Below are 17,623 nucleotides of genomic sequence, written 5' to 3'. Positions count from 1 at the left end.
ATGGGGCAAGGAGGAGAAAGCAAGGATGATTGTTTCTGATTTAATTGCATTTGGAAGGAAAATGTGTGTATTGAGGTACTTAAGTACTAAAGGAGAGAGTACTAAAGGAGAGAGTGGAGGGAAAGCCTGTATGCTTTTCTGTGGGAGGCAAAATTACACTGCTGAGTGTAGGGTAATTGCACTGACTGGGTCTTGTTTTCCCTAATGGACTTTGGTTACTCCTGAGCCAGATGGAGTGAACTAGCACAGATCCATTCCAGATGGTCGCTCTGCTCCTCCAAGACAGTCTTGCTACCTTTGCAATCAGCTTTTTCCTCAAGAGGGACCTCAAAGTTCTTTCCAAGCCCTGGCTCTCCGTTCCAATTCTGTCTCTATCTCTCACAGGAGGGAGGATGTGGGAAGGAGGATATGAATCACCACAAACTCAAGTCACTCGTTTGGCCCTCCTTATGTTATCAAGAGCAACCTTCTCCATAGGAGCAGCCACACAGGCCTTAGATCTAAGTTATATTTTCTTGCCTGGAGCCCACTAGCTGCTTCATCAGTCCCTCTTAGCAAGGGCAAATCTGCTCTGATACTGCCTAGGCCTCCTTGAGATGTTCCAAGCCACATTCTCCTTTGGGGTGAACAGATAATGCTCTCTTGGCCAAGATGGAGTTGAGAGCAATACATCAAAGATTTCTTTTTTGCAGCCATAGCTTTCAGCTGTCCCCTTGCATATTGCTTCCTGTTGAACATCTGTGTCCAGTCTAGAAGCACCATAACTCAGGAGCCAGCTGTGCTGAGGGGAAGGACAGGGTGGACTCACTATTTACTGAAACTTCATGTGCTGAGGTGCAGTTTGAGCTGACTCTGAGGTGGCTGACATTTGAACCCCAAAGGCCTCCAGAGTGGGTATTTCTGTGCTTCTGTCTTCTCCCAGGCCTGCAGGACCAGGAAGATGACATAGTGTTTGCTTTCTGGGAGGAACCCCACCTGGGTAAATGATTTTCTTCTCCTAGTTTCTGTCTCCTGCACAGGAGGAGAGAATGAAACCAAAGTGGTTGTAATAAATTGTAACTATTTGTTCATTGTTTAGAAGGAGGAATAAGCCGATGGAGGGGGAGGAGGAGGTTTTACAACAAYCAGGGTTGAGACATGGTGTCAGACAAATAAATTATGGTAAGCACAAAAGCTTATATGACCCCTTGTGGAACCAGTGTCGGGGCCCTAGCTATCTTGCAGGACTATGAAGAGCTGAAGTAAGCAACAAGCTGCTCAGAGGTTTTGAAGGTAAAAGGAHAAAGAAAAGATAAGCAGGCGCCTGTAACTTTCTCACAGAACAGCATCCCAAAAGGGAGTCAACACAACAGATAAGCAAACCCCTGTGATCACTCACAAGGAGACAAACCAAAATAAAGAGACARAAGAAGACCACGGCCTTCCTCTCCACGACCACCAGAGAGCTTCAGACAACCCCCCCCAGCAACTCACMCATGCGCGGGAYGCACCGGGAGATTACAACGCAGAYTATAARRAGGGGACTGTRTGTGARGGAGGCGCGCGCCGYTGGCGGAGCTGAGACTCCCCGGCYGCCCAGCGCTGTTTTGCTTGTGGCTGCTTACTTAATTAAATAAATTGTTCRCATGATTTAACAAACTCTCTGTATGAATTAACCTTCAAGAGAGTAACTTATGACAGTGGTGACCTTCCACAAACACCACAGCCACCCCTGTTTCTCTCATCTCCCTGCATGTACTAACTCTGGACCCTATAATTCAGTCTAGCTGTGAAACAAGCCCTTTATCTCTTTCARCTCCAAGGCAAAATTCAATGTCTTTTCTGGTGTTTTTCACCTAATTCCCTTTGGTTTCTTTAACTTATCGCCCMGCTCTGGGTGTGGGCATGGTGCATTGTGACTCTTTGCACCCTGAACATGCTGCRTTGTACACCATGGCCCTGCTGCGCTCGGTGTGGTGCACAATGGAAGCAGTCTGCCTGGGCGAAATTACATCTTCGCCAAAGCAGTGCATTGATCCTACATCTCCTGTTTCCTTCAGTAACTGCAGAATCTACAGGGAACAGCAGCCACACAAGTCAAAGGCTACACGGCCTGGATTGGGGCACATTATGTGAGTGGGACSTGAGCAGCTTCAGCGTGGACTGGACTCAGAACCTGAGTAAATCAAAATTTGGGAGCTGCAGTCTAAGGGATTTAGGAAATCTTCTTGATAGGTTTTGATGGGGAAGCTGGCCCACAGATGAACCTTGCCCTGATGGGAGCATCTACACAGCATTACAGCAGGGAGGTATTTGCTGCCTTCCCCTGTGTGAGAGCAGGATGGRACCACAAAGATGATTAAGGGATTGAAGCATCTGACAAACAAGAAAATGTGATGTTCATCCTGGAAAAGAGAAGACTGAACGAAGATCTTATTAGTGTATATAAATATTGAATGGGAAGGTGTAAAGAAGATGGAGCCAGCCTCTTCTATGTGGTGCCCAGTGAAACGACAAGAGGCAGTGCGCACAAACTGAAATACAGGAAATTCCATTTAAACATACGAAAACATTTCTTTACTGTGAGGTTAGTKGAACACTGGACCAGGTTGCCCAGAAAGGTTGTGGTGTCTCTATCCTTGCAGATATTTGCAGCATGACTGGACACAATGCTGAGCAACCTGCTCCAGCTGACTCTATTTGAGCAGAGGGGTTGGACGAGATGATCTCCAGAGGTCTCTTTCAACCTCAACTATTTGGTTATTCTGCACTTAGGACCACTGGAACTCCAAGCACAGAGCACATCCTGGAGCTTGAAGGTGCTACACGGTCCATATGCTGAGAAGCATGGCAGCCCCTGTCTGCCTTTCAGGACAGACTGCTGGGAAGACTCAATGAGCATTTTGAGTCTTATCCGAGTCATGTGTAGAGCCCATGTTGCATTTCTCCTTCCAGCCAGGCCTGTATGTGGTGTTGGGGAGATCAGCGTGTAAAATATCCCTCCTACTCCACGGCCTGATGCATCTCCTCGGATGGGCACCAGACATGCAGTGTCACGGGGGCAGGGGAGAAGCCATCACCCTCTGCCAGAGCAGACGATTGTTGTATTTAGGGACCTTTGTTCTCCTACGAGACTTGCAATTTAGCTGAAATCTGTCAGGGCAGATTGAACATTATTAGAGAAAGGGGTTAAAAAGTCTACAGGCTGCTGCATGTTAGAGCAAATGTGTGACATTAGCCATAGTTATGCCAGACCAAAAGCACCTTGAAACTCCACATTCAAGCTTGCATCTGGATGGGAAACTACTACTGCAGCATCCAGACAACTGTCTGAATTAATCCTTCAAGGATGATATGCACCTAGGGACACATCTTCATTAGCAGGCTGAGGAGTTGAGTCAAATGAGGAGCGTGTTGTGCAGTGGGAGTCTGCCTTGCCATGATCATTTTCATGAGCCTTGGCACCCTCAGTGCTGCCACGGATCTGAGAGAACAGAGTCTAATTAACTGCACCCCTTGTCTGTGCTAGGATAGGTTCTGCTTTGATGAATGCATAGGGCTTCCCTCTCCTAAAATGAGCAATCACAGAGTTTTAATTTGCAAACTCTTGCCTGGTGAGAGGCGGRCAGTCACAGCTAATTTGCGGCTGTGCTCTTGAAAAGGTCCCTGAGCATCAGACACCCTTTACCTGGAGGTAATTTCTGTAAAGTGAGAGGTTTTTCATGCTTTAGCCCCACTCCTATTCTCCTCTGTCTATATAAGCACTGAATGACTCCCTTTATACACTGCAGATTCACCCAAGGGTAGAAAATGCAGCCATGGTCCTCAAATGGGGAAAATATGGTGCCTCTTCCCACCAGCTATGAGCTGATTTTGCAGAGTCCTGTTGCCAACAGATGGGGCAGATGCATCCCCTGCTGCTGACTGCTTCCTCAGCAATATGAAACAGGAGTTAAATACCACAGCTCTTCCCCCATCCCTCTTTGCACTCAGAGATGCTGAAAAGTGCAGGTGCCTCTTAGCTTTGGTGGCTGTTAGACTGCCTCCCTCTAGTGCTTATCCTAACCTCCTACAACTCMCACATCTGGAAGTGAAATAGTCCTCTCTGTCTCATGTTTGACCTCTGTGTAGTGCGTGCGTCCAGATGGAGCCCATGTTAATTTTTCAGTGTATGGTGCTGGCTGAGAGGAGGCAGCATTAGGTAGGAATACCAGAAGGTGCTCATGAAGCAGTAAATCCTGTTCCTCCCTATTATGAATAGAGGAAACACAATTATTCCTATGCAAAGGTTGGGGAAAAGGTTATTAAGGTTATTCTGGGTGCAGCAGTCAAYGTGAAAAATTAAGGGATGGAGGGGAAGAAGGAAAGGAGGACTTGTTTCAGGTCTAAGGAAAAGTCTGCCTTTCCTTTGACTCTTCAAATTAAATATAATAGCGAAGTGGAAGAGTTTTTTTCAACTCTTACAATGTCCCATTCACTCCCTCCATCCAGCTGGACATGCCCTTCCAAACTGGACTGATCAGAAGAAAATTAAAAAAAAGCAATGTTTCACACGAAGCTTTCTTGACACCCTCTGGTATTTAAATGCTTTCTTGGCAAGGCTGTAATTGGGAGTGGGAAGAAGGGAGAAYAGTCTGGTAGGAGCCAGGAAGAAGAAAGGCGATGTGGTTGGTGTCCAAGTGGCCAGGGGGATGAGTTCATCTCCTAGCTCTCTCCTACCCAAGGTTTCTCTGTTCATGGTCTACTGCATTATGCCTGTGCACAGTCTACTCTCTCTGTTCTGGTGTCAGGGTGAACATTTAATACTGATGGTCCAGCCACAAAGTCTTTGGCTCACCAGAAGTTCTCTCTCCACTGTGGTGGGATCTGGAGGACATAGCCTCTATACCCCCTGGGTGAGCACGCTTGGCTTTTGGGCCTCGGCTTCTTGTAACCATGACTGAGCCCTCAATCTGCATTGAGCTTTCCTGGGTAAACTGTCCAATAGTAAGTGTTACRATTCCTCACCTAAATTCCTGGCTTTCCCTGCTCCCACAGGATTTAATTTCTGGATGTATAATCCACAACCCCAGTGTGGGAGACTGTGGCCTTGGGTGATACTCTCAGCTCCAAATGCTTTTTACTAGAAATTTCCCAGAGCAAATGAGAGAGGGGGAGAAGCTTATGAAACAACCAAAGGACAGGGAGAACTGAAGGACTTATGACAATCAGCAAAGGATGGACTTAARAGAAGAGATGGGTCACAAGGACTGWAATGATGTGATAATGTGCCATTTTCACTGAGGATAATTATAGCCAAGCAAGGCAGTTTTGATGCTGGAATTGAATAGCCACCTGGGGAGTTGGACAGGTGTCATTCCAGCAGCGATGCTACTACGCATGTCCCAAGGAGAGCCGTAGGCAGGATAGGATCCTTCTGCCACTGGTGTGATAAACCAGGCCAGCAGAAAGGCTGCAGGTGGGATTTAAAGGGGACCTAAGGAGAAGAGAGATTTTCTTTTGCCAGGAAGCCTGGCTGCTGATTCCCCTGACTCCTCTTTTACCTAGTGTGTCTGTTTTCTCCTGTTCCACAGGAAATCTGCGATGACCCACGTCTCTTTGTGGATGGGATCAGCTCCCATGACTTACACCAGGGCCAGGTTGGGAACTGCTGGTTCGTGGCTGCCTGCTCCTCCCTGGCATCCCGGGAGTCCCTGTGGCAGAAGGTAAGCAGTTTCCTGTGCCTGCCTTCAGCACCTTGGCCTTGTGTTGTGTTTGTGCAGCTCATAAACTGTTGTTTTCCTGGGATACCTCAGATCCTAAGAAGCTATTCACATGYGTATAACCTCCCTTGAATGACTGTATTTTGAGGAGAAATCATTTGGTGTGACTGTAGCCTCATCACACTCAAGCCAAACTCTTGGCCTCTCTCATTTTAACCAAATGAACCAAGCCTCATGCTACTCCTTCAGATCTGACTCTCCTCACTCCAGAATAACCTAAAAAAAAAAAAGTTGAGGATGCTCAGCTGCAGTGCTCGGCCCCATTTCCCTAGTTCCCATGGTGTTCTCTCTCTCTCTCTCTCTCTTTCCTCTCTTTCTCTCTGCTTGTTGTGTGCCCATCTCAGCAATGTGACACCATGCACTCAGACAGGTAGGGCAGTTCAAGGGTATAAGCATCTCTCCCAAGGTACTGCTTCCCCAAAGCAAAAGTCTTTGGCTGGTCAGCTCGTGGCTGGATTGCCTACCACATGAGAGACTCTTCCTTTGAGCRTAGGGTCCACGGGAACCATGCAGCTCCATGACCTTTCTGTCACTGACCAGAAAGCTTCACCCACAGCCTCCTACTGCAACATACCAGAGGGTCCAAATATTCCCTCCCACCTCAGCCCTTTCATTGGCTCTATGTGCTGTGATACATCCAGCCTCTGCAGTATGTGTTTTCTGTGATCATAAACACTAAGCTCAGCCTTAGGAATTTGTGTTTGTTGCAGCATCCCTGTTTTCTATTAGAATTGAGTCTCTTCCTTACATGAGAAAAGAAGTTTTTGGCTTCTGGATAATCAGTAAGGCACCCTCYGTGGCTGCTGTGACTGTCATGGTTCTTGTTCCCAGGGTTGTCCATGGTGTTGTTTGGCTTGTTCCTCCACCTTGCAGTCTCCCAAGAGGAAGAGTGTGGGTTGTCTTCCCTGCTCACCATTCACTTCTAGCCCTGCCCTGGGAAATGCCAGTCAAACAGAAGCTGGGTCCCTTTGGAGACCTCATTATTTCAGTTTGCCAGCTGCACTGCTTTTCCTCCCTTGGTAATTTTGCTGTAGGTGTTTGTGACTTCTCATTTTCCATGCCCTTAACAGGCTCTTCTTTACCTRTCTCCTGAATCCCTCTCTTTTTTGGAAATGCTTGTTTTCAGGCAAAAGCAAAAGCTACAATCCTCTTCCCAAGCCTTCCTTTCTAGCTATGTTCAGATTGCTGCAGTACTCATCCTATGGCTATAGTCAAGCAGCACACACCTATTTTTGGAGACCTCTAGATTAGATGGGACCWTTACTAACAGCCCTGTCTACTGCACAAATTGTGTTGACCAGCCTGTGTTTATCACATGAGCAAGTTTCACCCACTTACCCCTCTGCGGAGCCCATTAACATGCATTTGGTTAAAAATAKCTCTCCTGGGATGATGTCCAGCTGTGAAGAGTTGGAGGCAGAATTTCTTGGAGGCACTCTCCAATGGTTAGTCCCTCTCATGGGCTCAGACTGGGATTGCAGTCTGTGCCCCACCTCTCCAATGAGCATGGTGGAACCTCAGGAAATATCTCTGTGCCTCAGCTTCCCGTCTGTAAAAAAGAGAGCAATGTTCTCTTTGAGAGCTTGTGACAAACAGTACTCTGCAAGGGGTGAGCGTGGCTATATACTGCAACAGCAACTTTCGAAACAGGAGAAATCAAGTGCACAGACTAACTCCTAGGTCCAAGGGCATCAGCTCTGAGAGATATGCCTTGTTTGGAGCATGATTCCTGCCAAGGATCTTGAAGTCTTTCACTAGCCCAGAAGTAATGGGCCTCTTGCTCCCTGCTACAGCTGCATGTGTAGTTGCAATGCCATTGCTGAGATACCATTTCTCTGTGGCCTTTGGGCCTCTCCACACTGTTGGCGTGACCTGTGGAGCCCGGGGATCAAACACTTCTTAAGGGATGGGACCTAGTGCCTACAAAGACAAACTTCTGCTCCTAACTGATCAATACTCCGATAAAAGTGATAATCATGGTAACAGACAAGACAGCAGAACACTAGGTTCTTAAACCATCAGTAGACACCAATATGTCTCTGATTCAGATTCCAGAATGAAATGAAAGATGATGCTTATCTAGGAGGATGTTATGGGAGACAGTGTCAAAAGCCTTGCTGAAGTCAAGGTRCACAACATCCACTGCTCTGCCCTCATCTACCCAGCCAGTAATTCCATCCTAGAAGGCTATCAGATTGATTAAGCAGGATTTCCCCTTGGTGAATCCATGCTGGCTACTTCTGATCACCTTCTTTTCCTCCATATACTTAGAGATGACATTCAGAATGAGCTGTTCCATTGCTTTACCAGGGACAGAGGTAAGGCTGATGGAACAGCTTATTCTGGAAGCCTTGACTTCAGCAAGACTTTTAACACTGTCTCCCGTAACATCCTCCTAGAGAAGCTCAGCAAGTGTGGGTTAGACGAGTGGACAGTGAGGTGGATTGAGAACTGGCTGAAAGGCAGAGCTCAGAGGGTTGTCGTCAGTGGCRTGGAGTCCAGTTGGAGGCCTGTGGCTAGTGGTATCCCCCAGGGCTCAGTCCTGGGTCCCACCCTGTTCAACTTCTTCATCAATGACCTGGATGATGGGACAGAGTGCCTCCTCAGCAAGTCTGCTGATGATGCCAAGCTGGGAGGAGTGGCTGATACACCCGAGGGCTGGTGTTCAGGCAGATACCTGGACAGGCTGGAGAGTTGAGCAGAGAGGAACCTCCTGAGGTTCAACAAGGGCAAGTGCAGAGTCCTGCACCTAGGGAAAAGTAACCCTGGGCACCAACCAGTCCAAGCTGAGGTCTGCCCTTGTGGAGAGCARCTCTGCAGAGAAGGACCTGGGAGTGCTCGTGTATGACAAGTTGACCGTGAGCCAGCAATGTGCCCTTGTGGCCAAGAAGGCCACTGGTCTGCTGGGCTGCATTGGGAAGAGTGTTGGYAGGAGGTGGAGGGAGGTGATCCTGCCCCTGTCCTCAGCCCTGGGGAGGCCTCATCTCGAGTCCTGTGTCCAGTTCTGGGCTCCCCAGGACAAGAGAGACATGGAGCTACTGGAGAGAGTCTAGCGTAGGGCTACGATGATGATCCGAGGGCTGGAGCACCTGCCCTATGAGGAACGGCTGCGAGAACTGGGCCTGTTCAGCSTGGGGAAGAGAAGAGTGAGGGGGGATCTGATCAATGTGTACAAGTACCTGAAGGGAGGGTGTCAAGGGAACGAGGACAAACTCTTTTCAGTTGTCCCGTGTGACAGGACAAGAGGCAATGGGCAGAAATTGAAGCACAGGCAGTTCTGCCTGACCGTGAGGGGGAATTTCTTCCCTGTGAGAGTGATGGAGCCCTGGACCAGGTTGCCCAGAGAGGTTGTGGAGTCTCCTTCTCTGGAGATCTTCAAGGCCCGCCTGGATGCAACCCTGTCTACCATGCTGTAGGTGACTCTGCTTGAGCAGGGAAATTGGACTAGATGATCTCCAGAGGTCCCTTCCAACCTTACTGATTCTATGATTCTATGTGCCTGTTAGTATTGCTGAAATATCAGCATAGGGATCTTGGCCCCAGTTTCCCATTGATCCTAAAAAATTTAATACCAAGTTACATCACAGTGTAAATTAGGTTCTGTGYGTCCCTTCCTCCATTGTGCACCGCAAAGCAGTCTCTCTGCCATGGAGGTGAGCAAGTGTGGGAAGAGAGACGTCCTTCAGGGAGATAGGATGGAGTAGCACATTGTTGTGTACCACAAGAGATGGATTTTATTCACACTCTTTCTTCTACCTTGGTCTAAAGCTCCCTCCTCCTTCCTCAGAAGGCTTGTTCTGGATGTAATTAGGAAGYAGCTTTCAACACCAAGTTTTCTGGCACAGCATGCATTGCACATCGCTTCAATGCTTCCCCTGAGCTGTGGATGTGGAGCTAGGGAAGCTGAGGCAAGTGGCAGTCCTTGTCTCTTCTGAGCCGTATTTTTCCTATGACTGCATGTCTTTCAGCTGCTGTGAGGAGATGATGTTGGCATTAAATCTTTGGTATCTGAGTCACCAAATGGGAGTGAGGGACTGGTAGTGAAAATTTAGAGCCATTTTCTAATTATTTGAGACTTGGCTACCCCTCCTTGGCTTTACATTTGAGCTTTCTCTGTAACACCCTCTTTGTGGCACTTCAGAGGTATCTAGATCTTATGTAAAGAAATTAAGTCCCTGGGAGTGGGACAGTTAGGCCATTTCCAGCAACTCCTACAGGCTTCATTGGTACCACTCAATAAAAGAGAGACAGGAACCAGTCTCTGAAACTAAGTGATACAGTCAGCCTTGCGTCTCCACTGCTTAGCCTGGTCTTCTTTCCCTTCAGTCCCTTTCAAGAGTGCAGGCCTGTCTTGAATGGGACACCATGAGCAGAGTATTCTGAGGACATTCACATCCCAAAGTCCATTTTGCATAGCTCTTCCAAAGCCTAGTGTCAAATATTACTCTCTGCAGAGGTCCTGAAGGCTGATTTGTGCCTCAGCAGAGCAGGGGAGTAACATCACATAGCATGTGGCAGCTACTCCCCCACCACAGATTGTTCATCATCAGATGCAAGAACATTGCTTCTTCTACTGCCACCACATTTAGGCAATGCAGGGGATAGTAGGTAAAAGAGCTGAGGCCATCCATGCAAGGTCCATGTGATACTGACACATGCAGCTCAACTCAAAAAGATCTCTAGAGATCATAGAATCATAGAATCAGACACATGAATGCATTTTAACTTTAAAAACCCAAGGAGTGCTAAGGTGAAGTCCATATGTGAACATCTTTTCAGACTTTGGCAAGTCTGTTCAATGGCAGGCAGACCCATGAGCATCCTCTGTGGCTTCTTGCTATTACAGCAGCAGTCTAGGGCGTGACTCCGGCCAAAAGCACCATGCAGAAATGGACTGATGGCCCTGATGGACAAGTTGACCGTGAATCAAATATGTGCCCTTGCAGAGATGAAGATCCGTGACACAATTGGACAAATCAGCAAAAATRCATCCAGCAAGACAAGGGAGATGATTCCCCCCCTCTGCTTGGCATTTGTGAGTCCCTGACTGGGCGCTGTATCCAGTTTTGCAGTCCCCAGTAAAAGCCAGTGACAGACTAGAGTGAATCCAACAAAGGCCACCAAGGTGGTCAGGGCCTGGAGGACAGTTTATGCAAGGAGAGGCTGAGAGCTGGGTTTGTGCAACCAGGAGAAGGGAAGGTGAAAGGGAATCTCATTGCTGTCTACAACTCCCTAATAGGAGGGGTACAGAAAAGACAGAGCTAAAATCTTCTTGAAGTGAGGACAAAAGTCAACAACAAAAGCTGCAACATCGGCAATTCTGACTAGATATAAAGGGGGAAAAATATCTTCATCATAAGGGTGGTCAAACAAACTGGAACATGAGCCCAGAGAAGCTATGGGCTCTCCATTCATGGATATATTCAAAGCTTGACTGGACAAAGCTCAGAGCAACCTCAGTTAGCATTGAATTAAGTCCTGCTTTGAGCAGAGGGTTGGACCAGACCCCTGCAGGGGCTCCTGACACCTTTAGTTATCCTATGAGTCTACATCTAGAGAAAGCCTCTGCAACTGAGCCCCGTAAGATGGTGACCAGGCTGCAAGCACCTTCGTTTCGGTATGATGAACCATGCTCCTGCTGGCCTGGGAGCAGTTGTCAGGGAGGTTGCCAGGGAGGCTGACATCAGACCTCCCTTCCCCACAGATTACTGTGCACAGCAGCACAATCAGTTCCTAATCTGCAAACAAGACGAGAGCGCACCCAAAGGAAGCCACGGAGGGTGCTTTGCGTCACCAGCCCGGGTTGCCTAGCACTGCTGGGACCGTGGAGAGGGGGCACCAGCACTGGGGGCTTGGTGGCTTATTACCCCGGAGTGGCTTATTTGAGAACCAAATATTGCTGAGGATCTAGCAGCAGAGAAGCCAAGGCGATGGCAGCCAAGGCAGGAGAGCTCAAGGTGCCCTTCATCCGAGATGACCAGCTCACCCGGTGCATGCGACTGAGAGTCCAGAGTCTACAGCAGAAAAATGAGAAGCCCCAGGATGGGGAGAAGCTGCTGCGCCCCAATGAGCACATCTACCGAGTGAATTTCATACAACAGCAGAACTTGTGCTTCCTCCGCTGGGAGATACAGCTGGAGAGATCTGGGAAGGTCACAGTGACTGGAACTTCCCAGCACTGGACTCCTGATCTCACTCATCTTATGAACCGGCAGCTACTGGAGCCAGTAGGCATCTTCTGGAAAAAGCCAGGGGCCAAGCATGTGGAGTGCAATGAGGCAGATGCCCAGGAATTTGGGGAGCGGCTAGTGGAGTTAGCCAAGATCCGCAAGGTGATGTATTTCCTCCTCGCTTTCGCCGACGGCCTTGAACCAGCTCAGCTGAAGGGCTCTGTCGTGTTTAAAGCCTGATCCCCTCTTGYTAAGCCCATCTTGCTCTAGCTATGTTTTTGTTTTCATTTTTATTTCTCTTAGTTCAGTTCTTGGTCATTTTTATGTAGTTCTTCATCAAGGGACAGCACTGCAAGAAAGTGGCAAACAGCTTCACAGCAGTTCTGGAGAAGCCTTCGCCACCTCCCCGCTTTGAAACTTTCCCCTAACACACTGTCCTCTATCTGAATGATGGGGAGGAGGAAGAATGGGCCGTGAGGGCTTGTTACTGTAATTGCTTAGAGCATAGAACTGCATGCTTGTGAATTCAACAGGGAAATAGCAGGTCTGACTGCCAGGATCTTGCTGGCATGGAAATGGTGAGGCTGTCCTGATCCCTCCAGCCAGGTATCTGGATATCAAAAGCCTAACGTAAAAATCAGAAATTTCCACCCTAGAAACAAGACAGGTGACCTGGAGAGAGCACTAGCTTCCAATTTCTAGGCTAGCCATTCGAAAGAGGAGCTTRTGAGAGATGCTGTGCTTGCCCTTGCAAAGATAAATGTTTGCAGGTGCAGTAACTCCAGTTGTGACTGTGGCTGCGGTGTCTCTGAAGGCCAGGTCCCTGGGTTGTTCGTGCTGCCGTGAAGCTAAAGTACCTTCCGATATGCTGTGTTCTGCAGATTGCGAACTGGCTGGACAAGGTAGCTCAAGGAGGTTGGCATCCGATTTTCCTGGCAGCTGCAAGTGGTTCTTGCTGGGGGTTAGTGTAGGGAGTTGTACTCCAGCCTGTTGCTCACCTCATGCTGCCTGGAGATTTTTGGTACTGAGATGAGTTGGAGCAGGCATCCATCTGTTTGCAGAGCTGGGCAAATGAGACAGCAGCTCTGAGAAGGCTTGTGGGTCTGAGTCTGTGGTGATTCCCCCACAGTAGACACTTTACAGACCACAGAGCAAGAACCTTTCTCTGCTATCTACTGAACCCCCTCAAACGCCTGTTTTCAGGCAGGAAGCTGTGTCTGGTGTCCGGAGCAGTGAATCAGGGAGCCACTATCTTTGCAAGTTAGCAGCATGAGGATGTTTTTTGCCTGGCTTGTTCCTGTGAATAAATTTGGACTTCCCGTTTTCCTCCACCAGCAAGTGGAAATACTTTGGTGAAGCTGCTTGTTAGGATTGCACTCAAGTGTTGGATCCCTCAACCTATGGACGGTGGGTTTAGTGGACTGTGTACRGAGAAGGCAGTGAAGGGAAACCAGGACGAAGTCCCTTCATTCTCATGGCCTACTGACTTGCATGAACCACTCCAGAGAGTTGTCAGACCTCTTCTTCAGAGCCTCCAGAGATGCAGACTACATGCCTTCCCAGCCTGCTTGGCATATATAAGATGATATGCACAAGCTATGCCAGGCAGAGAGGAAAGGGCAAGCAGGAAGATCAACTATTTACTCGCTTGATGGTGGGAGCTTTGAGTCTTGCCTGCAGACAAAGCTCAGCAAGCACCAAGCTTGCATGGGTACTGCTGGAGAAGGTAGTATCTGTTTTCATTTAGAGCTCGAGTAATGCAGGACCCAGTAAACAGAGAGAAAATTGGATCCATTCCTGCTTGGCCATGACATGGACTCACTGGGGGCCAAATCCAGTTCTGGTATCCCAGCAGACTTTCCCACAGAAGACCTCTCTAAGTACATGCCAGGGCAGAGCTCCTGACTACAAACAACATTTGATCCAATAGCAGGAGTCGCTGTCAGTCTCCAAAAGGGCTTTTGCATGCCAGGTCTCACAATGACATTACTGTGTTGCTTGTAGCTTGGGTAGACTTCCTACTGCAAGTACCTTGCTGGGTACTGATGTACCACACTCAATAAAAGCCTAATCAGCATGATTCCCCTTAAGAACTGAGGCTGTGCATGTCTACTTGATGCTTTTTTTTGGGGGGGTGGGGGAGGAATTGCCCCAATCTTGCACACAGTAAAGCAGAACCAACCATTTTTCAAGTCATTTTTGAGCACTCTTCTCCTATTAACAATAAAATAGAGGATAAAATTAATATTATCCTCTTTTCTTTTGATGTGGAGAGCATTTATCCATTTGTGTGGTTTGTGGAGAGGATTTTAAAGTTGGGAAGAGGAGGGGTGATGATTCTCAAGTGTATCTCACCCTTCTGTCAGAGCTGGGAGTGGAAAATGAGTGGAGTGCACTGTTATTTCTCCAACAGAGGAGCTGTTATATACTAGTAAATGAAATTCTCCCCACACAATGTCAGCATCTTGTAAAGGCTTTGAGATGCACCACCTTAGCCCAGCTCCTAGGGGAACTTCACCCCAGTTTTTATGTGTGGTTCAGCAGATTGGCACTGTCTTTGCCTCCTTCCCCCCCACCCAATCCCTTCCTGTGTTGGCGAGTTCCCAGTGGAAGAGCCCTTACTTGGAGAAATCAGCATCTACCAGTTCCTATTTCCTCTTGGGACCATTTCTCCATAGTCAGAGATACATTTTCTCTTAATTAGACAGTGTTAAGAAAAATAAAAAAGTCTTAAACTAACTTAGTTGCAGATTAGATCTGGAACCTCGTATTTCTGAGCTCTCAATTTACCTTTCTCGGAACTCTTTCTTTGTTTGTGCTAGAAAAGAGTGTTACAGCTCTAGATTTTAGCAGCCCCTATGCAAAAAGTAGCACAGTTCTGTGAATAAGGAGATCTTGTTTGCATTGCCTAAGCATCAAACAGCCAAGTCGAGTCCTGGACGCTGTAGGACCCTGGGATGGGTTGCCCAGGGCATGATTTCCAGCACCAGTGAGAAGGACTTCTGGAAGGGATCTGAGCTTCAGCACACTGCTGGGATCAGTAGATGTGCCCAAAGTTAATTCTTCAGGGCACACAGATCCATGCCATGTCTGGTCACAGGCAGGAGTTGTGACGCGAGGCAGCAGTCACACTATATGCCTTGAAGTGTGATTGTCCTGAGGATGGTGTCCTCATAAGCACCACATCCAGAGCTTTCACCTGTCCCCTGCCATGCCAGGACAGCCATCCCTAATCACAGACACCTGGGCCAGAGATGACAGCAGGAGCAATCCATGCCCCTGGATAGGATGCTCAGAGGCAGCAGGCTTCTTCCAGAGTGATGCTGAGGAGGGAGGCAGAGCTGTTTCTTTCTGTCACCCTCTGAATTTCCATAGCTAAATATCTACCCTCAAACTGAGGATGACATATACAACTCTTAAATAACCATTTCCCTTTAGGCTTGTCCCCTTTCAGTGCATTTAAATAAATACTGTTTCACCTTTACTAGCATTTTCCCTCCATGGCCTGTTCAATATGAATCTGCCAGTGCCTGCTGCTCACCCTCTCTGCTGCCACCTGCTTGTTAGTAAAGGGCTGGTGGAGGTGGTGTTTGCTTGATTTCTTGGCCACAAGCTCTGTTGCCCTCAGGCTTTATCTACAGCACAGTAACTGCAGCAAGACCATTTGGCCTTGCAAGCTGAAACCATTCAGCCAAAATTGCCTCTAGTTTAGCAGAGGAGGGCAAAATGAGTCTCAAAGAGTCTGTTCGGACTATGAGTTCTAGGGGCTAGGATGGTCCCCCTAGGYGACTGAGGACATGCAGCATGGCAGAGACCTTGCTCAGGGCCTCTGTGCTGTGTAACACTAATAATTAATGAGTAAGTGTGAAAGCAGCAGCCCTGAGGTCCCATCACCTACCCTTTGTACTATCCACATCCTCTCTCTTGTGGCTGCTGATCAAGATGTCCTCAAGACTTCACTACTATTCAGGGAAATCTATGGGAGGAAGAGAATGTATCAGCTTACACCTTGCTCTCTTTCCCCTGGGGTCAATGTTTAAGCATGTAGATAAAGCTGCCTCCAGTGTCTGGATCCTGCTCTGTGTGAAGGCAAATGCCAGTTACTGCTGCCTTTGCTGGCAGAGGGTGTTTTCAGCACTGTCCCCAAATGAAGGGACAGAGCGAGACCTGTGGGGTGCCAATTTCTCCTACCACCCTGATGGTAACAGCAAGAATCAGCCAGCGGGAAACAATAGCTACACACTCTGATTGAGAAGCTGTCTTTAATCAATGCCATAATCATTTCTTAATCAATGCYRTAATCATTTCTAAGCCCACAATAATAGTGAATTGGTTAACACAATGGTCTTCTATGACAATTCATTAGCATGAGTTCCAGTCAGGAAGGAATTGGTGGGGACATATGGAGGCTGTCTGATCCTTCCCTGGCACTATCCCAGAGGGAGTCTGGCACATCTTTATTAGCACTCCTGGAAATCACCAAACTCTCCAAAAAATACCTCTCTTCCGTGGCTGTCTGCTCTGTTTCTATTGATCCAGCTAACTCAAGAAGGCCAATGAGCTCACAAGGGATGGAGCTGATGGCATCATTAATATTTCAATGATGTCCTTTATTCCTAGGAGTGGTAAAAACCCTGGACTAGATCCTGAGGAATCAGGAGGTTCTGCAGAAAGAGGGCTGAGCATGAGTTATGGCTTTGAGATCAAAAACAGCCAAAGCAAAGGATGAGACTTGGACAGCTGTACAAGAGCCAAAGCCCAGTRCAGGCTCATCATGGCGTGAGACTTTATGAAGAGTCTCTTTCCATGCAATATTACTGTGTCCTATCCTATCCTAAACCCTCAGTGAGGAATCTAGTTGGAGAAGAGAAAGGGACCGACCTAACAATTCTGGACTGTGCGTGACCACAGACCCTGTGATGGAGATCTTGTTTTCTCCCACTTTTATTTACTAGAGTAGATGTATGCAGAGGGCCTGTTCTGTGTTCATTACCACCAGGTAGATGAATACACCATTTGTTCTTGGACCAGTCCAGTCACACCAGAATCAAGCAAGAGGCTCAARGAAGATGGCCTTTTCTATCCTTTGGACAATAAAATGCACAGAAGTATGATCATAAGAACAGCTATTCCAAGGCAGACAAAGGAATGCTCTGTATCAGTAGGCAGCATCAGATGTCTAGGGTAAAATTATAAAACACAGAACAAGAATAAAGTTTTCATGGGAAGAGAGCTGTGAGAGATCCTATCCTATAATTCATCCTCCAAGACAAGACAAAGGCTAAACTGCTCTGGGAGATGTTAATCTAGTCTGCTTTGGAAGAACTAACACCAAAATACAGCCCAGAGAGGCTATAAGCCAGTCCATCTCCCCCATGGTCTTCCTTGTTTTTCCTGTCACATATTCACTCCAGTCTTCAAAAAGGGSAAGAAAGAGGACCCAGGAAACTATAGGCCAGTTAGCCTCACCTCCATCCCTGCAAAGKTGATGGAACAGCTCATTCTGGATGTCATCTCTAAGTATATGGAGGAAAAGAAGGTGAYCAGGAGTAGCCAGCATGGATTCACCAAGGGGAAATCCTGCTTAACCAGTCTGATAGCCTTCTCTGATGATGGCATGACTGGCTGGGTAGATGAGGGGAGAGCAGTGGACGTTGCGTACCTTGACTTCAGCAAGGCTTTTGACACTGTCTCCCATAACATCCTCCTAGA

The 17,623-nt window shown here is 47.8% G+C and overlaps 2 protein-coding genes across 2 annotated transcripts in view; both read left to right on the top strand.

Annotated features, from left to right (window-relative positions):
- The window catches only part of CAPN5 (calpain 5), a 69,581-nt gene that overhangs the window by 37,503 nt on the left and 14,455 nt on the right, over positions 1-17,623 (top strand). The window contains exon 3 of the mRNA XM_085300540.1: positions 5,553-5,684. Coding sequence (XP_085156666.1) covers positions 5,553-5,684 — 132 coding nt within the window. The remainder of the gene's footprint in view (positions 1-5,552; positions 5,685-17,623) is intronic.
- OMP (olfactory marker protein) lies at positions 11,506-12,151 on the top strand. The gene has a single exon (XM_085300522.1). The coding sequence runs from the start codon at positions 11,672-11,674 to the stop codon at positions 12,149-12,151; it is 480 nt and encodes a 159-aa protein (XP_085156648.1). The 5' UTR covers positions 11,506-11,671.

This window comes from Rhea americana, unplaced genomic scaffold (genome assembly GCF_003343005.1).
Source record: "Rhea americana isolate MKP2758 unplaced genomic scaffold, rheAme1 scaffold_165, whole genome shotgun sequence".
Classification (NCBI taxonomy): domain Eukaryota; kingdom Metazoa; phylum Chordata; class Aves; order Rheiformes; family Rheidae; genus Rhea; species Rhea americana.
The sequence above is the reverse complement of the archived record's forward strand: the minus strand, read 5'-3'. Positions and strand labels throughout refer to the sequence as shown.

What these genes read in the sequence shown, in the direction of transcription:
- OMP (XM_085300522.1), top strand. Translation starts at nt 11,672, where the DNA reads ATGGCAGCCAAGGCAGGAGAGCTCAAGGTGCCCTTCATCCGAGATGAC.